Genomic DNA, 22,850 nt, shown 5'->3' with positions numbered 1-22,850 from the left:
AGAAGGCAATTCAGATTCCCACTGGTGTAAGAAGAAATACCTTGTATGATCTGAGGATGTTTTACAGGTCTGTTTCATGTCCTTTCCCTTCCCCAGATGGCACCATTCTGAAAACCTGGGCTGTGTTCAGAAAAATACGTATGCATGGAAATCACTAGAAATTTTTCGCAGAGTCTCTCCTTGAACAGAATGACCTACCAGGAAACTGATACATTTTCTGAAATTTGCAGTTCTTTTTGAAGGAAGGAAGAACTTAATTTAGAAAGTGCTGGAAGGGATGTAGCAGTTCCATCATGTAACATGTAACAAAGTACTGTTCATCATACTGAAAAGAACTCCCCACATAGAATTGGGAAGTCAGTAATGCGCTAAAACTACAAGCTCCATATTTTATTTTCTAAATTTCTTCCTTCTGACAGAAAATATTGCATGTCATATGGTATTTTCTTGTGTTAGATTTTTTTTATTATTGTTTTGAACAGAAGAAAAAAAATGTTTTACATCATGCTGGTGGAGTTTCCAACAGATCTCTTATAAGCAGCAATTTTCTCTTTGTCTTGACATTGACATTGAAGATTAGTTCCACTTTTCCCCCTAATTAGCTTTTCCAAACAATTGTATTTTTGAAACAAACAGAATACTTCCCCTGAGGGCATCAGAAACTTAATCTGTCCAATTTCCTTTCAATGGATATTGAAAACAAAGCAGTGTATTGTAACTCAGTGGGAAATTAAGAATTATGTGACGCAAGAAATGGAAAAAATACTATTAAAATAAATTTGACATAGAGGGCAATAAAAAATAGTCATGAAATATCCTTTAAGCCCCCTTCTTAAGGCTTTACAGAACTGCCTGCTCCTATTAAGGTTTGTCTGTGTTCTAAAGGATGTTAAGACACTAATTTACACAAAATTGAGGGTTTTTATATTCATAACAGACTGACTGATTAGCATTAAATCTTTTGGAATATCCTAAACAAACAGAGGCATTTCCAATCACTTTATACAGCAATATTGCTTATGACTCAAAAGAATTTTTCTTATACTTTGATCATTTTACAAAAATTCTGTTCTTCACATTGAACTCACATTATTTCTGATAGCCAACATTAAAAATTCCATAGTGCTATGCATACAGTTAGAACATTACGATAAACTTAAGGCTATAAATTACTTTTTATATTGAATTTATAATTATAATTATTGTCTTATCAATAAACCTAACTGTTTAACATCTTCTGGATTCTGAACAACTCTGAAAGAAAATAACTGCAGGTATTTATTTGCATTTTCTGGAGAACTTAATTGAAATTAATAATTTTTGTGGTGTATTGTATACTACCAGTATAGCTTACCAGGAAATATGTGTTTTACTAACACATATACTCTCACACACAGCATACAGTGTTTTCTACTATATATCATTTATAGATTTGCTGCATGCATACATGAGTACACAGGTGGGTGTACTATATGTATAAATAAAAAAATACAGACATTACAGTACTTCTTACAGGTGACCACACATCTACATTCCAGCATAGATTTCATCTTCAGCTCTGCCTCTAACGGAGTTCAGAAAGGTACTTACTGATGTGTAGAGGAAACCTTCATTATTTAGGGCTATATACAACCCAGTCTTTACACCCTGGATAGCAACAACTCGAAGTCCCACTGGTATAAGGTTGAATAACGCTGTGAAGAGAAAACATGACCAGATATGAATATATTATGGTTATTAAAATATTTAAATGAACAACATTAAGAAATACAGCTACTTCTTTTAGTTCTTTCTTCTGATTTTGAGATTCAGCTAATTCAGAAAGTCTTGTTACTAGTAAAGTTAACCCTTAAAATTAAAGCCTGAGTGTCTATGTATCAGTAATTCCTGCAACACAGAGTATTAGGCATAAACGTTAACTAGCAAATACAAAGCACTGCAGACACAAGTATATCAGACAATCTCAAATTAATCAAAGAGCCCAACATTTTCTTTACCAGTATAAACTGATCATAAGGGCAATACTTGAGAGATATCCTGCAGAACACGTATCTTCTGATTCAGCCAAGTAGGTTTATATTTTCTTAGATATTTTTATTTCTTATTATTGGTTTCAAGGGGTCCATGGTTTCAAATCCAAAAAAAAAAAAAAAAAAAAAAATTATTTGGTTTTGTAAATGATGTATTTTCTACAAGCCTCAGGTAATGCTTGATTCTTGTCCTAACTTAGGAAAGCACTGAAATATGTTTTTGACTCTAAAAGTGCATAAATCCTATTGAGATGAATATAGAACATGTTCAAAAGCTCAAGATCTGGAAAAAAACATGATTTAACTAGAAAAACACAGCTAATAGCAGATACCCTTGCAATGATATATACCTCTGCAACAGCAAAAGAAGACACAGCTTTGACTAGTTTGAAAAAGATCAGTGTGAAGAGAAGGGTACTATTCTCACAACAGCAACAGAAAAAGAAAAGTAAAAATATAAGAAATTTTTACTTTCAATACATACATTTTATATTAAACCAGATGTTTAATAGCAGAAAAACAAGTAATCTATTCCCCTGAAAAATCATAGGAAGGTTTGGGTTTAAAAATCGCATAATTCTAAGATCTCTGCCATAGGTAACTTCCACTAGACCAAAGTACCCCATCCAACCTGGCTTTGAACTCTTCCAGGGATGGGGCATCAACAGCTCCTCTGCACATTGCAGTGCCTCACCACCTTCATAATAAAGAATTTCTTCCTTACATCTAATGTAAAACTACCTTCTGTTAGTTTAAAACAGTTTCTGCTTGTTCTGTCACTATACTCCCTGATAACAATTTCCTATCCAGCTTCCTTGTAGGCCTGGTTAGGTACTGGAAGGCTTCTTTCAATAAGGTCTGCCTGGAACCTTCTCTTCTCCAAACCAAACAAGTCCAACTCAACCTGTCTTTGTAGGAGAGGTGCTCCAGACCCCTGATCATTTTCATAGCCCTCATCTGGACCTGCTCCAACAGCTCCCTGTCCCTCAGATGCTGGGGGCCCTGGGCCTGGATGCAGTACTCCGATGGGGCTTCACAAGAGCAGCATAGAGGAGAAGAATCACCTCCCTCACCCTGATAGCTGCACGTTTTTTTTGATGCAGCTTAGTGTAATGTTGGCTTTCTGGGCTTCGAGTGCAGTACAAGAACAGGACTCTAAGTGGTATTTCCAATTCAGAATTAGAAGCACAGCCAAAAGATTACAAGATTCCTCAAAGATCCCTTTAGAAGAGACCCACTGCCCACTGTATTCATTAAAAATACGAATGTTCAGCAGATAAGACACAGATCAATTTTTATTTTATGAATTATGGCAGCAGACACAACTATACTAAATTTACTGACTTGTTTCAAGAAAACAAATGCAAAGTACACATCAGTCTCTGAAGAAAAGATCTGGATGAACCAGAGTTCATGCAAAGCACTTTTCCACTGTGAATGAGTCATGGATTTACAAGTACTTGGATGATAACCAAAAGCACAACTTGAATGTTCAGTATGGGCATAAGTATTCATGGTTGTATAAAGCCATGTTTCAGGAGCACAGTAATATCTACAGTGAATTCCTCAAAATTTAGTTGTGACCATAATGCATAGACTATGAGGCTGCTTGTAAATAGAGTGCCAGTGGCAAAGCTCAAATGAAGAGAAAAAGAGCAGTGAATTTGCAGTAAATGAGCACATTTTCATAAGATATGAAAACACCTGGTTGGTCCCAAGATATAAAGATATAAAGTTATAGTTTATGATGAAGCTGATCAAATCTTTAAAAGTGAAAAAAAAAAAAAAAAAAAAAAAAAAGTGGGTTGCCTGTTAGAATTTAAAGACAGAAGCAGATGCAAAAAAAACCAAACCAAACCAACCAACCAACCAAACAAACAAACAAAAAAAAAACCAAGAAAAAATCAGCTTTCCTTCAAAAACAACATTTTCTGGAATATTCTCTTAAGAAAAAGGATCTAGAATCACAGAATCGTATGTATCATTAGACCTTTTTATGAAAATATAGAGCCAATATAAATTTAAGAATTGCTGTAGTAAAACAATTCCTACAGATGTAGAAAGAAAGGGGTGTGGAAGAACAGAAAACAAAGTTACGGATTTACAAAGAAGAATAGAAGAGATGACTTCAGACAAGAAGTAACACAAGTATGTAGCATTACTATTTCAGTAATATCTGAAAGTTTCAGTCATTTTAGGATCTTATTGGGCTGCTTTCTATAAAAATACAGTATAGAGAAAAGGCTTCCTCTCTAAGCTATAAAAGATAAACATAAATCAGTGAAATATAGCAGTAGCAGACAAGATATCCTATGACTGTATAGTCTAAACACTACATGACTTGAGAGATTTAATATATTCAAGTATAAAAAGAAAGTTTTTTTAAAAATAGATAATGCCCTCAAATGAAGCAATGTCAAAAACAACAAAAGCATTATCCTGGGTAGTGGAGGATGAGTCTGTCACAGCAAAACTAGAGGGGATTAACATCAGGACTTTTTACTCAGGCTAAGGGTACTGGAAAATAAATGGAAAAGAAATGGAGGGACAGGCAGCTAATTTTGTTTTCTTTCAAGAAGAAAAGAAATTCCAGGAGGAAACCTGGATATGAACATTCTTCTAGAGGAAGGGCAGCAAATATTTTCAGGACACTAGGAAGGAAAACCAAGTAATACTTGTATGAGGAAAAAAAAGGTAAACACAAAAAATAAGTCATTCATGACAAACCGCTGATGAAAAATAACCTGAAATTATAGTGCTTCAAATCAAAACTTGAGAAACACAAATTTCATTTACTGCATTACCAGTAAAAATAAAATTGCAGAAGTAGAATAAAACCAACAACCATTGAAGGAAAATTAGAGGCCTGTTACATGGCAATGTTTTATACAATCTATAAAATTAATGGAATATCTTATAGCTGCTAGTGAATTTTGAAAGCAGTGAGGAGAGGACATAATGTATATTTCACTGCCACCAAGTATTAATGAGATGTTGTCAGAGGTGCTATAGTTAGTGCAAGACCATAAAATTTTAGAGTGTGATCTGAATTTCTGTAATTCTGCACATATTGAATATTCAGTACCTACTAAAAATCTTTCAGACTTCAGTGAAAGTAGGGAGGCTAGTCTACAATTGATTCATAAACACTCAGTGATATGCTTCATACTGAGATCAGCAAAACATACACCAGTAATGCACAGCATGTGATTTTTACTTGCTGAAGTTGGCCAAAGGAAAATCAATTTCCTCAAGAACATGGCTGTGCAGTACTATTTAAGAGCAGGACTTCCACGCCTAATTGCAAATTCTTGTGTTATCCCCCACTCTAATAAAATTCTGCTTCATAAGAGTTGAAAGCCGTTTCCAGAGTTTGCCAGCATATCAGGTCTACACAGCCAAAATTATACCTTTAACTGAGCGATGGTGAAAAATAATCATGCCTCTAGCTTCTACCTGTCTTTAGAACAATGATCCAAACCCCAAAATAAGTGGGAAGTTTGGTCACTGGACATCTCAGTTGTCCTAAATCTAGCCCAATTTGTCCATATATTAGCTGAGAGAGAATATTCTTCAACAGCCCAGTGCTCAGTTCTCCTACATCTCATGTTTAAGTATAGACAGTGGTAAATCCATTGACAAATAAGAGCTGGAAACATCAGGAAATCAAGGGAACCAATTGGGAGAAATGTGTGACTACAGACCTTCATCCTTTGCAGCTCTGAGCGTGTGCACACTGCACTAGCTTTCTTTTGCATTCCATCTAAACCATGACAATAAAACAATTGATTTTTCTTCCCTTTCCTAATCCTCCAATGCTATTCACATTAAATACAAGATCAGAACATGTGGTTGGTGGGAAGTTAACTGCAACAATTGCCCAGAAATGAGAATTTTCATTGTTAGGTATCATGAGAAAGGTTTGCTGGGCTATATTTGAGTTGAATTCTAATCTTCCAAAATTTTTAGCCAAAGTGATAGCTAAAATCCACTTTTTGATAAGTAGTAACTCCTTCCTTTCCTTGAGCAAAACACAAATCCAACACATTTCTCTTTTCCATTTTTTTTTTTCCGGATATTTATCACAGTAAGTTACCTTTAGATCTGAAATGCCTGAGATCAGATATTTTGATATCCCTGAGAAAGTCTATTTAGCTGGCTCGTAGCTACAAGAAAATTGCCATTACAGATTATTGTTTTTCTTAAGAAACTTGCTGGAAACCAATTGCATAAGGCTTATAACTTGCTCTGTGTTCTGAATGTGCCTTCCACTGGTATCGGTTAAGAAAACTTCCCAAAGGACCAAATCTGCAGTCAGATCAAGGCAACTATCTCTTTAATTTATTTCCATCTACAGCCCACAGGTGAAAACTATGATTCCACCACAGCAACTTTTAGGTTGATAATGACTATGGGGAGGTTGATATTCAGAGATATGTCAATAATTTCTGGTGAAGAAACACATTCTACCTGACTGATGTAATACAAGATGTTATTAAAATGTGATGTGCTTCAGCAGGGTTGAACATGGCCTTCATTGATCTTGTCATATTGACTAGGAGTATACCAGTGGGAGAAATGGGCTTACCCTAACTCCTAAAGGTAGTGTGAAATAGATAGCTGAATGCCTCTGCAGTTCTTTGAAGAAAAAATGCAGTAAAAAAAGTGCTTAAAAATCTGACAGCAAACATTTCAGGTTAGTAATCTATATTTAACCACATTACAGATGTTGTTTTTTAATCTCCATATGCTTATTTCTGTCTAATTATTTCTTTTATCTTACCAGGATGCTGTGAAGGTTATTTATTAATATCTTCAAATCAAAATATTCTAGTGGTAGATACCTTAGAAAGACATTAAAAAAGTTAAAATTTCCATATTCAATTTGGAAAATATAAATTGAGTTCTAGGAACATGCATTAAATGATGAAACTAAAGGCATGTTAAATGGGAGCATGAGTTCTTGAATACTAGCTCTTCTAGGCACCAAGTGTCATGAAGGAAGTAAAGCATGGTGCAGCATAATGAAGCAAGAGATGTGCACAGCACAGCCGAGTCAAAGTTGCTTGGATAGTCCTAAGTCTGATATTTACCAGTTCATGAATAACGGCTACAGATGAGCAATGGCCTTTTAATATGTATTAAATATGACTGTAATTTCATAAGATGCCCAAATAACAACATCTGAGTCCTAAAATCAGGTCTACCGTTATATCGAAGGAAGTATCACAATGTTGAATGTGATTTTCAGTGGTTGTTGTCTGAGGTATGCTTTGCAAGTGAATTATAGATAAGCCACAAGGGCCAAGAAATTTGGAGTTTCCATCTCAGAAATTAAAGAATCAGAATTCCCTGTTTCCCAAACATAATTAGTCTTCATACTAAAACTGTCTTTCACTCATGAGACAGAATGCTGAAGATAGACCAAAGCCAGAAATAGAGATATTTTGGGTGGGAGATTGGGAGCAGAATGTAATGATTGTTATAACAAGCACAAAAAGGACATCTATTTCTTTATAGCTTCTGTTGTTTTTCCAAAGTAGTAACATGAGGCCCATGATATCACTGTGAGCACCTACTCCTAGAGCAAGTTCCACTTGCACCAAGTAACGCTACTGTAAATCCTCTAAAATCAAAGCAAGAGAGGGATGGCTATACTGAGCAAGACAAAAGCATAAAAGCCTACAGCTTTAACCACAGTCACTTCTGCCATCACTACAAAACAAAACAAAACAAATACCAGAAACTATGAGGCACTGAATGAAGGAAAAAAGAGAAACAACTAAAATAAGAGAAGAAATGTAATAAAGCCTCTCTATATAGATTACTGAGAGTTTGGCAAAATTACAGCCCTACTTTGCTGATGTGATTTGAGGAAACTTAACATTGTTAAATACTAGCTAATAGACCCATTATATCACAGTCTATCACAAAACATCACTATCTTGTAAAATACATAAAAGGAGACTACAAAAAATGAATGGAAACCCATCATTCTGTTTGCAATGGCTGACACTTTACAATAGGTTATGCTACAACAGCTGACTGAAAACGCTAGTAGAACTCATCTTGACTTCAGATAGAAGCAAAAAGCCACATTAAAAATATTACCAAGAAACTTTAAAGACAAAAAAGAGTACTAACAACCTGAACAGACCACATTTCAGTCTTTCCAGACACTAATGCTCTATAACACTGGGACTCCAACAGTGTATGTTTATTATATTTTTTTTATGTTTACTAGTGTACATATAAAATAAGTACAAAATGACATACACGCCAGGGAATTTTAACTTCAAGCAGTCTTCTAACTACTTGATACAATAAATTGCAGCAGAACAGAAAGTAGCAGAATGACTAAGCTTCAGCTTCCTTGCTCAAAACAAAAATCACTTCTCTTTTCTCCCTTGATGTACACTCACTGGCTTCTCCAAAACAGCAAGCTACCTGGAAGCTGTGAAGGTGATGAGGACTCCTTCACAGGCTGTGGTGACATTGAATAGAACAGAATATGCCTAGAAGGCTGACAGAGATGCATGCTCTTCAGGAGTCTCAATTTCCTTCCTTTTTACAAAACAAATGTAAGGTAAGCAGACAATCAGTCCTATTGAAAGCTAATGTATCTCCTCGCTCACTGGGTGGACTAAATAGGCAGACTGGTAGCTCAGTGGTCAAAAGAAACTTTCCCATTCCCAAGTGAAACTCAACAATATGGGGTCATGCTTCCTCCTCTGCAGTTGCCAAAACTTATTTACCGGTAAGCATCAGACATGAATTATCACGATGAGGAGCTCACAAAATAACAGATCAGAAGACTAAGGATTATGTACACAAGCAAATTTTTTTTTTTTTTTAAGTACAAAAGGAAAAACAAAATATGCTGAAATAAAGGAAAGAGATAACCAAAAAGTTCAACAAGACACGGAAAGAAATAGAGTGGAACGAGAAGAGAACTGAGGAGAAAGATTGACAGCACAAAAGAAATACTTATATATTCATGACTATACTGAATGAATCAATCTTTTCAACTCTTGACACAGTGTTGATAGTACTAGATATATTATCAAAATTTAATGTGGAAATTGTATGTTTTCCTGGCAAACACACTGATTTTATACATCTTTATGATTTAATATGTCTTTAATTAACATTATTATAAAATTGCACTACTGAAGCACATTAGCTGGAGAGAAAGAATTCCTCTGTAGAAAGAATCACTTTAGCCAAAAAAGTAATGTTGAAGTAAAACATAACATTACCTAACAGCATTTATTCAAAATATGAAATTTAGTTGTCTTTGGACAAGTTCTGTATTTAAAAATATTTATAATATATAATATTCATTCTGAATTTTGGAACAACTGAAAAGAGTTAGAGATACAAAGACAGATGGAAATCCAGAAGGTGAGGAAGAGAGGAGAGAAAGGGCAAATAACACAGTAAGCAAAAATAAAAAAGATTTGTAAAACTGACAACAGTGAAACAAGGAAATTATGGCATGATGGTAGATTTCTAAGAGACAAAAGTAGAAATGACATAAAATGTTCCAAAATTTTTGCTGTCATACACACCTCTTCACTGAAGCTGAAAATAAGAGAAAGGCAGGAAGAGAGAGAGAAATAGAAGCTTGCATTCTAAGACATGTTTCTTAGACCTCATAAAGGCAAAGCTTCTCTAAAATACTTCTTGATATTAGGTCCAGTACAGAAGTGGGCATGAGGCATGAACACACCAAGGAAAAGGGAAGAAAAAAGACAAACCAACAAGGAACAGGAAAAAAAAAAAAAAAAAAAAAAGAAAGAAAGAAAGAAAGAAAAAGAACCATTCAGAAATTGAGCAGAGAGAAATACACATCAAAGTAGATTAATAAATTATTTTTTTCAGTTCTAGAAAAGTAGAATAATAAATCATGGTCATGCTATATGTTGATGAAATATGTTAAATACAAGAGCCATGCATTAACAGGTAAAACTGGGAGTCTCGCTCAGGAAGAAACCTCAAATCCCTAAATTTAGTTTCTGTAGTCTAATTCCAACATTTTAAAAAATGAAATTAAAGGCTTATTTATAAGTGCATAATAAGCAGATAAATCTTTTTTATTAAAAATGCTTAAAATAGACCCCAAGACCACACATAAATAAATCATTTAAATATTCCATTTGCATTAAATTAAACAAAATACACATATTCTCCGCTAAATGAAAAATTAAAACTCCAGAGTAAGAATAGATTTGCTTAATTAACATTTGATCTGAAGCTGTCAAATGTGTATATGTATATACATTGAATGGCAGTATCATAGGAAAATAACACCAACGTAGTGATCAATACTGTCCTTCAAGACCAGTTTTGTTTACAGTATTTTTGAAGAATTCCCACTGTAGCAGTCCCTACACTGGCAGAAATCCTGTCAAAATCACTGGAATTTTTGCTGGTATAGGGACAGACTGTAGGACGATCAAGCCCCAGTTCAGCAAGACATTTCATCATATGCTTTGAGGAGGATTTTGATTAGCATGTATTTATTTGTTTTGCTGAATCAAGGCTCATATGATCAGATTTGCAAATAATTTTGGATTCCTTATCACTTTTTTGTTATTAATTTGAAGATAAATTTCTATTAAATACATAGTTTAATTTCAAAAACATTACATAATTTTATCATTTTTATAAAGCTATCAGAAGAAAAAGCTGGCCTAAATATCTCACCCCCAAGGTCCATCGGCACTTACACCTTCAGAGGGCAAATGTTTAGGCCAATATCCTGTACAAGAAGTGATGGTGGTTATTAGGCTTGCAATTGACAGAACTCTCTTCCTTTTGACAAAACACATTCAGAAACCCTCCAAAAACATTAAAACTGCGTCTGCATGTATACACTTGAATGATTCAATCTGTGTGTGAGATTAAGACATTCCCCTATGGCAGTCACTTACTAGAATTACTGCTGTCATCCTTGGTTCCATCGAGACTTCCATCGGGGTGCATTTGCAAGTAGTAGCCTTGCCTGCAATATAACCTGGTCACTATACCCTTGAGCTGGGGATCTGAAAGACAAACATATTTTGTCACTAGCCTCAAAACTTTTTCCAAGAGTTATCCCTACTTCCTCTCACTGTAGAGGGAAGTTTGATGCAGCACCATTGCCATCTTAAAGTTGTACAACAGGGTGGTTTCTGATGGAGATGGAGAAAAATCTTTCTACAGAATTATTATTACACAGGTTTCATGTCCTCTTATCTGCCTTGAATGTCCTTAATTAAAATTAACAACGGTAAAACAAACACAAAAGAATAGTAGCCCAAGCAGCCATACTAAAAAGTCTTAAACTACATTAAGCTCTAGAAAAACAAACAAAGAAACAAACAAAAAACAAAACAAGAAAAAAAAAAAACAGATTTCAGCAACAAGTAGAGAGCCTTGCAGAAATCAACAAAATATTTCAAAAAAATTTTAAAAAATACACATTTCATAAATGTTAGTAACTTACTATACTTAACATACATTTTAATATCACTTGCATAAAAGCATTTACCTTCTTTCACACTGCACCAAAGTCACATAATTGTCTGGTACAATATTTTGTAATAGTCCCACCTGAAGAGTTCCCAAACTACCAGCCTGGAGTCAGATACAATTCATTTGTTCTCTCCAGTCCCCCAGGTAATAACATTTACAATAATAGCAAGATGATTGCCATAACCCTTCTTCAGCAGAAAACAAAATGAAAAATACCTGAGTAAGCTAAAAGTAAATGGGAAATTCAGGTGGCTGAACATTTAAGCTACGCTATTTAAAACTCTGCATTTGTGAAAATCATTGTCAAGCATAGAGTAGGGGGCTACCAAGTGACAACTTTATGATTCATCTCAAGAACAGTGCCTTACAAAACCACATATCAAGATGCCGGAGAATTGGTTCATTGCTGTGGAAAAGGGCATCACATCTTAAGAAAACAAACAGCACTACCTGTGCTTTATACTTGATACTGTTAGTAATATTTTTACACATAAACTATTACGCCCAACTTTAGGCATTCAGTAAACTATATATATGTTGGGACGTGGCATAAAAAGCATCATGCACTATTTTGCAATAATGAACTAAAATCATAAAGACTTTGAGACAGAAAAAGTAATAAAATGAATAGTGAATTTTTAAGTAAGGCAGAAACCATTTTCATGCAAAACTGTGGCCAGTTTATAACTGATTATTATTGTTTCACTATCAGTCAAGCTGGGTTACTTACACTATCCTAAGGAAAGAAAGGAGTAAACACTAATAAGAAAACCCTTCGTTAAGTGGAATGTTCTGAAGTTTTGTACAAATTCTCAGTATTCATAGAGTATTCATGAAAACTGAAAGTTTTCCTTAAGTACACAAAGTCATATGAAACAATGAACGCATCTAAATTTGAAATATAAGATTAAACTGTAAATATCATAGAAACTGCTACTAGAAACTGTTAGCACTAAAAGTTTCAGGGCACGAACATAAATAATATAAATATTTCATGATTAACATTTAAGCACATCAAAAGTTTTTGTTTTTGTTTTATTTTCTTTTGTTTTAACTATAAGTTTTGCTTTCTGAGGATTGTTACAAGCAAGAGTTTTGTACAAGAATACTCAGAAAAAAATATTTTTAAAAACAATATATAAATACAGAAAAATTTATGATGCTTCAAAGTACTGCCTTAACTATATCAGGCAATTCAAAAATATTTTCATCATTTGAAAATAAAACACGTTACTTCTTCCAATGCATGCTTTCAATGTGTACTTTCAAACTGGAAGTTAAATATACTTGCTTTATATGTATGTATATTATATCTTAAAAGACTAAAGGAAATAATTCAAGCAAAATTCTTATAACTACAGGCTTAGAAAGTATTTGCAGGAAAAATATCAGCATTTTGAAAAACCATTCCCACATCCAAACAAACATGAAAAAAAACAGCTTCTAGCTTAAAGAAAGTATTGCACAGGAGGTTAATTAGGGTCAACCTACTGCTTACGCCTACTGCTTACAGGAAAAAGTACAAAATTTAGAAGTGATGCTCAACATTGTTTTTTATAGTCAATCTATTCATGTTTTTAAATTTATTAATTAAATCTACTAAGAAGAAATCACATAATCATTTTCTCCAGAAGCATTATTTAAAGTTAACTGCATTTTACCAGCTGTCCCAAACTAGAATCATAGAATCCTTAGAGTTGGAAGGGACATTTAAAGGCCATCTAGTCCAACTCCTCTGCAATGAACAGGGACACCACAGCTAACGCAGGTTGCCCAGGTCCAGATCCAGCCTCACACTGCAAGTCTCCAGGGACAGGGCATCAGCTACATCTCTGGGCAAAAACTGCATTTTAATGAAAATAATCTGGTGAGAAGCTATGCATTTCAGCTAGCATTTCAGGGTTCATATGATGGGGCAGGGCATGAGTTCCCCCTTTATTCATTCACTCAAGTTCAGCAAAATAAGAACTATTAAAAATATGAAAAAAAAAAAAAGGACTCTAGTCATGTGTTTTATCTTATTAGGTATATAGTTTTATTAATTTTGGTTGTAAGAGAACTGAACAAAATTATCACAAAACATGTATTTTTCACTTAAATATTTCATCTCAAACCAAAATTTACTATTAATAATGTGATATTAATTAATATTTTGATTATACCATGTCGATCTCTATAGAGCAAAACATAGCAGAAAAAGTCCTTTTTCCCCCACAAAATGTAGCGATTGCAACTTTTAACCTTTCTCCTGTGGATTATTAGAATCTTGTTTACCCACCCTCCTATGAAGATCTTTACTGCTTCAAGATTCTACCTGTCCTTACCAAAATTAAAACTTTAATAAGAGTAAGGAAATGGAAACAGACATTTTTTTACTTGTTCTTGCTTGCCACATTTAGTTAAAATAGCACCTCGGATCTATAAATAAAAGTAAGAGACAAACTACATGATTTAGCTGAACAGTGCTCAAAATACTGGGAGAATTTAACAATAAGACATAGTATTTATTTAATCCTAGCAAAAAGGCAAAGGAAATTTAGCGATGGTGTTGCATGCAATGACTTGTTAATCTCATAATAGGCAATAGTCAGAAAGACTATTCCATATAGCCTCAAGGTAAATATCTTAAACAAGAAACAGACAAGCTGCTAGGCAAAGAATTCATCCCTTTTCCACGCAGAAAGATAAATGATTATTTCAGGTCCTTTTTGAAACAGTTGGGCAGCAAGTAGTATAGAGAAATTTTCTGGTCCCTGAATTATTATTTTATCTACCCACTGCCACTTGATAATATCACAGAAACACTCTCTGCTTCAAACTGTTTGCAAATGAGTTTCCCAAATCCTTCCTGCTCACACTTTTTTTTTTTTTTTTTTTTTTTTTTTTGTTAACATTGTCTATTTGAAAACGGATGCTAAAAGCAGTGGCCGAAACACACCCAAAAGATGACTGCTGTCTTTCTACAGGTGCACCTGACATCTCATGCTTGTAACTCCCACCACAGCTGTGCAGTTAAACAGAAAAGCAATTACCCTTGCCTTTAACATCCCACACATGCCTTTTTCTTCCTACATGAAGGGAAAGACAAGAGAATGCAGCCAAATAATAAAACAAAATGCTTTCTATTTACAAACAGAATGGTTTTAGCATCTCCTCTTCCCTCGCTTCTCAGAACTTGCACAGTTTTAAAATAAACAAGGAAAAAAAAATTAAAAATGTGTTGCGGCTTTTATTTTTTTCTGTTTTTTTTTTTTTTTTTCAGATATAGATGAATTTGCAGTGCTAAAAGAACAACGGCAAGGACACCCATCATACTTTAATATCATGAAAACGAAATCCCTTAAAATCCACTGACATTATGATTTTACAACATGCTCCTTCTGTCTTGTTTTTGGTGCAAAAATTTAAGAATTAAAATTGAAGTTATAGTTTAAAATCAATAATTTTTATCAGAGTTTTGCTGTTGTTTTTTCTGTTTGTTTGTTTTGGCCTGGCACTTGTTACCTACTCTTTCTTTTGAGTAAACATCCGAAATACATTTGACCTCACAAAGAAATGGCAAGTGTCGACTTAATCTCTTATCTGCTCATATAAACATAGGAGAATAAACTGCATTAACCAGCCAATTACTGATCTGACACAAGTTCCTCAATGAGTCACAAATGGCAATATCAAGAAGTATATTTTGTTCATATAGAATAGCATTAAACCCATGCTAACTACTGGCAGCTCTAGGTCTTTCACGTTTTACTTGCACTTAATATATTTTATTTGTTGTATTTCCATCCTGCCTTTTAACTTTCAGACAGTTCAGTACTAAACTCACAGTGGTCCAAAATACACCAGCCATCTTTTTTAGCTCTGTGCTGCTCCAATAGTCACTGTACCTTGACTGCTACTTCTTGCTCTCTGATGTTACTGACAGTATTGGTTAAGAATCTTCTTTTAAAACTAATTTGAAGTATCAAAGAACATTTATAATCTCTCTCTCTTTTTTTTTTTTTTTTTTTTTAAAGTAACTCACAGGTTTCTTGTGAAATTGTGAAGCACAGCACCCATTCAAAGCATAGGTGTGTCTCACATCCCTCACACCCACCTACCAGCTAGTACTTAAGGCTACAGATGTGCAGAAGGCCACTTTTTTGTGCCCTTCTCACAAAAGAGTATATACACTATACTGATTATAGTGTGGTGTAGAGTTTTGGATTGTGAATTATGCAGTCTTCATGGCTGAAGCCAGTCTGGCCAATATAGGTAGCATTAGAGCCTATGCATTAGAACACAGCTAAAGGCAGCTTCCAGAAACTCATTTTCATGCAGAAACTCATTAGTGTTTCATATTAATGTCTGAAGACCAAAACTTTAAAATACGTCAGTACTACTCAGTAATTTAGAAATATTTTCCACTTTCAGAAGGAGGGACAAAATCCCATGTGAAATGACACTTCCCTTTTTTTGCTTTGGATTCTCATTTAAAGTATTCCTTTTTCTACTGGAACACTTTTCCCAGTTTCCAAAAGTGGTCTTTTTCTCAAGCACACTGTTGTTGTTTTACTTTTTTTGCCACTACCCTGACACTACTGAGAGATACAGTCAATACAGTGAATTTCATCATTCTCCTAATCTTGTTGGTGGTGCAAAAGAGCAGGTTTGGCAAAATCACCCCAACTCAGAAAAGCGGGATCCTCTGATATGTGTTACACAATCAAGAAGGAAGGCTTCTTAAAGCACACAGCTGATAAAGAGTTCAAAATGGAAGATTTTGTGCTTCATTTAAAGGTGACAAAAACCTGAATGTTCATCTAAAGCCATCAAGTTCCTTCATTTTGAATATTAAACTCTGCAATTTTTCTTATAACATAGCTCTTGCATTCAAAAGCCTTACACACTCCTTTTTTATTCCTAAAACTGTCTTGTCTCTCTGACAATCAGAAACTCTGTTTCTAATTTTTTGATTGTGTTGTTTTTACTTCCTCTCTTTGTTAATAGAAAATGATACAATATGGACGCTTATATGTTCTCTTATTTTAGGAGTAATATTTTCAATATCTTATAATTCACATCAGAAAACTAAACCTAATTAAAGTCTTTAAAATAAAATATCTTTCATAGAGAATTTTTGCTCAATTCAGGACAGACAGAAAAAGGACATAATGTGAACTCAGAAAAGCAATAGCTTCCATTATTCCCTGTTCCCGTAAGTAATAATAGTACTTTTTCTGAAATGCTGTGGCTTTGTTAGACAGATTATTTCTCTGTGTTCACTTATTTTTCTGTCTTCACAATGATTGCAGAGCACTCAACTTTGGTGTTTATTTTTAACTATACTTTTTGTCCATTCATGCCTAACATCACAAACCCATCTCCCGCAGAACCTCGTATTGAGAACACATTTAAGAGAGACACAAAGTCCTATCTGTCTGCACTGTCATTCGCATTTCCACCGTCTTGATGTAATTTCTTCGTAAACTATGAAAGCAAGTCAGAGTTCTGCAAAATGATTGCTTTTCTTGAAAGCATGGAATCATACCCTCTGTGCTAGTGTCACTGCCTATCTATCGGGATTTTTTTTGTGTAAACTGCAAAACAGGATCTCTTGAGCACTGATGTTATGTCTCTAGGATATACAATATATTTTTAACTACATGAAATTTACTTCTTCCTATGTGGTTTTACTTAAGCAAATGTGATTGTCAGTAGAATTACATCAACTTGGCTTCTCACTGTGATAATTTTTATCTATTCAGATTCACAGGGTGATTGGATTTAATGAGACTTGCCTATAGCATAATTGGTAACAGTCTCCTCTACCAGCTACCTTATTTTTCCAGGGTATTTCTTGGGAAGGAAAGAGGTTTAGACTGTTATGAAACTACATGGTTTTCAAACAAAAATTTTAGGCAGATCATGGTAGTTTAGAGTTAGTAACTTTCTTCAATAATTTGCATTTCACTTCCTGCTGCACTATACTGTACATTTTCAATTACTCTGATCTTCCGACATATGGTTTTGTTGGTGATTTCTCTCCAAGTACTGCCTTCCACTGTTGATCCATATTTAGAATCATAGAATCCCAAGGTTGGAAAGGATCTACAAGATCATCTAGTCCAATCATCCTTCCATTACCATTGCTTCCTCAAGCACTAAACCAGATCTCATAGCTCCTCATCCAGACGCCTCTTGAACACTGCCAGGGATGGTGACTCCACCACCTCCCTGGGCAGGCCTTTCCAGTGCCTGACCACTCTCTGAGAGAAAAAGTTTTTCATTATGTCTAATCTAAACCTCCTCTGGTACAACTTGCGGCCATTTCCTTGGGTCCTGTTTGTTGCCTGAGAGAAGAGGCCAAACCCCTCTTCATCACAACCACCACAACCTCATCACAACCAGGAAGTTGTAGAGTGCAATGAAGTCTCCCCTGAGCCTCCTCTTCTCCTGACTAAACAATCCCAGCTCTCTCAGCTGCTCCTCATAAGACTTGTGTGCCAGATCCCTCACCAGTTTTGTTGCCCTTCTCTGGACATATTCCTGGGCCTCAAAGTCTTTCCTGTAGTGAGGGGCCCAATTTCTTATAATACATTGAAATTCAATGGTTTCTAATTTCTCACTGTCTAAAATACCTGGTGGTATGTTACCCAACTAACACTAATCACAGCTTCAAGGATTTAACTGTTGCATGACAGGCATCATTTTTGTGCCCTCATTTTTGCAGTGGACTCGGTTTTGGTAACTTCCTATAAAAATGCCTCATGAACAACCAAACTTTAGAAAATAATAAGGCAACACAATGTGACATGTACTATTACCATTTAAATTTTGGCTTATCAAAGAATTAATCTGATTCTCCTTTTCCTAGATATTTTGTATTTTTAGAATGAAATGATTAAACATTCGATTTATTTTTAAAATCTTGATTGTTTCTCTTTTCATGCTGTATCACAAAGTGATGAAATATTTGAATTCAGTCTGTATTTCTTTCACAAATGGACTTAGAATGAAATTTGGAAAGGGCCTAAGAAATCTATTGAGAAAATGGTCCAAATTATCATGGCAATGCTCAATGAAAAGAAGATAGAAGGATAATTTGCAATGCAATATATTATATTTTGAACCACACTCTAGTTTCTATTTTTATATAGCGGAATCTTCCTCAATAGTGCCAAGTGGCAAAGGTCCTTAACTTGTTATTATTTTCATTTAATACTTGACAGAATACATAAAAGCAAACAGAATGAATCAGTATATTCCTTCAGCTTACATAAGCAGTATAATCACTTCTGAACTGTATCTCCACAACAGAGGGTGCTCTATATACTCTTAGTTTCTTGCCAGATGCACAAAATATTGAAGGAAGACATTATTTTCAAGAAAATTTCTTTTTTGACTACTGGCTAGCCTTAAAATTGCAAGCAAGCAGGTATATTACACTGCTAATAACTAACATAAAAGAGATTTTATTCAGTTGCAAAGCAGTAGCAAGGAACTGCAATATATGTCACAGGTTCATAGGAGAGCAAAGAGGTTCAATTTTCTTTGGTAGCTGAATAACATAAAAGCCTCTCCAGGTTTAAAATGTAGGGATTACAAATATCTCTTAATGCAGCATTCTTAACTTTTTACTGACACCACCATAAGCAATTTGTAAAATCACAAAAAAAAATCACAAATTGTCATTTACACTTCAGTTAGGTTGAGTGAACTGAGCTGAGATTAGGACAGATTGAAATACATACATTAGAAAGCCAACAGAAACGTGACTCATTTTCTATCTGCGCTAACAATTAGTACACAAATATTATCTCTTGATTAATAAAACCATAGAAACATTAACTTGTGACTAAAACCAAACTTGTTTAATATTTGAAATAAAAATTCACTCAAAAGGAAATAAAAATTTACAATATTATAATTTAATTAAGTATTAATATAGTGTTTAAGAATGTATTAAACAGGAATTAGTTATTTATACCTAACAGATTTTACTATTAAGAATATAAATTAATAAACTGTCTTAGAAACTTCTAAAAAGTGGAAAAATTTTTCCCTGGTTGAACATTTATTTATTTCTCTATATTGTTATTTAATCATTATGCTTTAACATAAATCAGAGAATCACAGAACTGTATGGGTTGGAAGGGACCTCTGGAGATCACTGAGTCCAACACCCTTGATAAAGCAGTTCCCTACAGCAGGTCACACACGAAGGCATCCAAGCAGATTCTAAATATCTCCAGAGAAGGAGACTCCCTAACCTCTCTGGGCAGCCTGTTCCAATGTCCTGTCACCCTCACTGTAAAGAAGTTATTACTCATATTCTGATGGAACTTCATTTCTACCTGTTTGTGTCCACTGCCCCTTGTCCTTTTGACCACCAAAAAGTTTGGCCCTATGCAATTGAGTCTTGCCCTGAGACATTTATAAATATTGATAAGAACCCCTCTCAGTCTTCTCCAGGCTGAACAGCCCCAGGTCTCTCAGTCTTCCCTCATAAGAGAGATGCTCCAGGTCCTTCATCATCTTTGTCACTCTTTGCCTCTGGAAGTTCCCTCTCCTTCTTGAACTAGAGGACCCAGAACTCAACACAGTACTCCAGATGAGGCTTCATCAGAACAGAGTAGAGGGAGAGGATCACTTTCCTTGACTTGCTGTCCACCTTTTTTTTAATGCACCGTTGATATGATACCGTTGAATGATACCATTGGCCTTCTTGGCCACAGGGGCTCACTGCTGACTCCTGGCCAACCTGTCCACCAGGACACCCCGGTCCTTTTCTGCAGAGCTCCTCTCCACCAGGTCAGTACCTAACCTGTACTGATGTGTTCAGTTATTCTTTCACTGTGTAGGACTCTACGCTTGCCTTTGTTGAACCTCATCAGATTCCTCTCCACCCAGTTCTCCAGCCTGTCCAGGTCTCACTGAATGGCAGCACGGCCTTCTGTCAGCCACTCCTCCCAGCTTCCTATCATCAACAAACTTACTGAGGGTGCACTGTCCCTTCATCCAGGCCACTGATGAAAATGTTGAACAAGATCATTAAACTCCTGTCAAACCACATCATTAAACAATATGATTTGAAGAGGTCTGTTTACAAAGTAATAATGTCCCAGAAAAATGAGAACTGTTAAATGCAAATTACATCTCAGTCCTCTTCATGAACAAGTAACATTACTGGAGATATAAAGAGGACTCCAAAGACACGCAGACAAAGTAAAAGAATTATTGATTATCCAATGTGAAAAGGATAATCCCATTATGAAAGAGGAAAATATACATTTCTATACCTGTTATTTATTGGCTAGGAACAATCTGTATCATTTTTGTATAAAGTAAGATTACAGTGTTCCCATGAGATAAGCTTAAATTTGCACTGTTAATATGAATAAACTGATTTATTTACTTAGAAAAATGTATATTTGTGTATGAATTCATTGTCATTAGTGCACATGGAAGCTCTATAAAAGAATTTTTAATATCATTATGCACAGAACCATTAATAATTGCTTAGTGCTTTTTATAACATTCCACTGTTCTTTCAAAAAGCATTGCTACATACAGTTTAATCTTGAAATCCCTAACAGCAACACAAAACAAATCAAGGTAACATATCCAAAAAGTATAATCATGTATCTACTGATTTTTTTTTTAAATGATATACACAAGAAATGTCATGAGTTCTAGGATGGGGATTATTAAGAACTCTTTGAACCAGAAAACAACAAGTTGTACTAAGTATTTCAGTTGTTCTTTTTTTTTTTTTTTTTTTTTTTTTTTTTTTCAGTGTAACTAAGTGTTAATTAAACAGGGACCTGCAGAAGAAAGAGCAGACATTTCCTTACACTTTATTCTACTCTGTGTACAAGCACTTGTATATCTGCAAGAATGCAAAAATGTGGAGAGACAACAAAGGAAGAAATATACTGTTGTTTTGATTTTCTGAGATCAAGTTTCTTTCCAATTTCTATATTTGAGAAAGAAAAGAATCTTATTCTGCCTACAGACTGCAAGATCTCATAATCTGTGGTATTAAATGCACTTGGTAGTCTTAACAGAAGCAGCTTGGAAAACTGATCTTCAGCCAGTGAGACAAGAAAATAATCCCCTGTACTTTAAGGACATAGTCTATTCCCATTCTAATTAAGCACTGCAGATTTACTTTTTCTGTAATCTGTATTTCAAAGTAGTTTTCCTGGACTGGAGGTACTTCCTGCTTGGTTTTTTGAGTTCAAGGTTGAATTGAGCCATGACTTAAGTTTTGTTGTGCATTTTTTTTCTTTTTCTTCTGTCTCCTTTTCCATCTCTGCTACCATGAAACATGTAGACAGAAAATAAACTCTTATAAAATGACTCCAGGAGCTGGTTTTTAAGGAAGTCAGTGGATTCTGACACTGATGCATGACAGATGACAGAAAACTGTCATAAATGGTGACTTACCAAACTTTTATTTGGGAAATTTCATATGAATATTGTCACCTTGCTTCTCTCTAGCTAGTATTACTTCAAGTCTCTCTTTAGCAAGAACAAAATCAATATAAATGGCCACCTCCTTTAATGCCAGTGAATATCTCTGGAGAGAAAAATAATAATTGAGCATTTGTCCCACCATGATTACACTGGTTCTCTGGCTATTTAATCCATAAGGTTTAGCTACTAACCAGAAATTAAGTAGAATTATACTTGTATCACCTACTGGAAAATAAGCAGATTGTTAATTCATAAGAAGTAAATGCTCTGAGTGTTTTGATGATATGGTGGAGGGTCAGTAGTGACTATATCAGCTCCTCAAGAGCTCTGTGAACTAAATAGTACCTGTTGTTCACCTCCAAAAATTAAAAGAATTCTACAAAATCTCAGAAGACTGCAAAGGTCTGCTGGGTTTTGAAGGAGCTCAGAGGTAGTTTTGATGGAAACATACCTTAAAACACCTCAAAAACCATTGAAAGGACTTTCAGTCTCCAGAACTAAAGCTTATTAAAAAAAAAAAAAAAAAAAAAAAAGGAAAAAAAAAAGCTTTTTAAATACATAACCTTAAAGTGAAATAAATAAAAACAAATCTCTCATCACATGTAAGTGTGTTCTCGCAGTGACCCCATGACATGTTTTTAATCTTCCTTTGCTTACAGTCCATCTCCCTCACCATAAAGAATTGGTTATACACCTATCTCCAATACCTTTTTAAAGTCTATTCAATTGACATGCCCACTTTGCCCTGATTCTCACATACTATCTTTCACTCCCTGCTTACTATATTCTTCAGACCAACATGTTTTCTTAACTGTGTATCTCCACCTAAGTTGAGCAACC

The 22,850-nt window shown here is 34.7% G+C and overlaps 1 protein-coding gene across 8 annotated transcripts in view; it reads right to left on the bottom strand.

Moving 5' to 3' along the window:
- Positions 1-22,850, bottom strand: part of FGF14 (fibroblast growth factor 14) — a 382,652-nt gene that overhangs the window by 88,074 nt on the left and 271,728 nt on the right. For 7 of the 8 annotated variants that reach the window (XM_090139113.1, XM_090139025.1, XM_090139163.1 and 4 more), the window contains 2 exons: positions 10,967-11,077; positions 1,591-1,694 (listed from right to left, as the gene is read on the bottom strand). In XM_090139113.1, coding sequence (XP_089995239.1) covers positions 1,591-1,694; positions 10,967-11,018 — 156 coding nt within the window. In that variant the 5' untranslated portion in view covers positions 11,019-11,077. The remainder of the gene's footprint in view (positions 1-1,590; positions 1,695-10,966; positions 11,078-22,850) is intronic. The other variant, XM_090138927.1, reaches the window with a different exon arrangement.

This window comes from Phasianus colchicus, chromosome 1 (genome assembly GCF_987193195.1).
Source record: "Phasianus colchicus chromosome 1, bPhaCol1.hap1.1, whole genome shotgun sequence".
In the NCBI taxonomy this organism is placed as follows: Eukaryota; Metazoa; Chordata; class Aves; order Galliformes; family Phasianidae; genus Phasianus; species Phasianus colchicus.
Note: the sequence above shows the minus strand (reverse complement) of the source record. Positions and strands in the feature narration are given on the sequence as shown.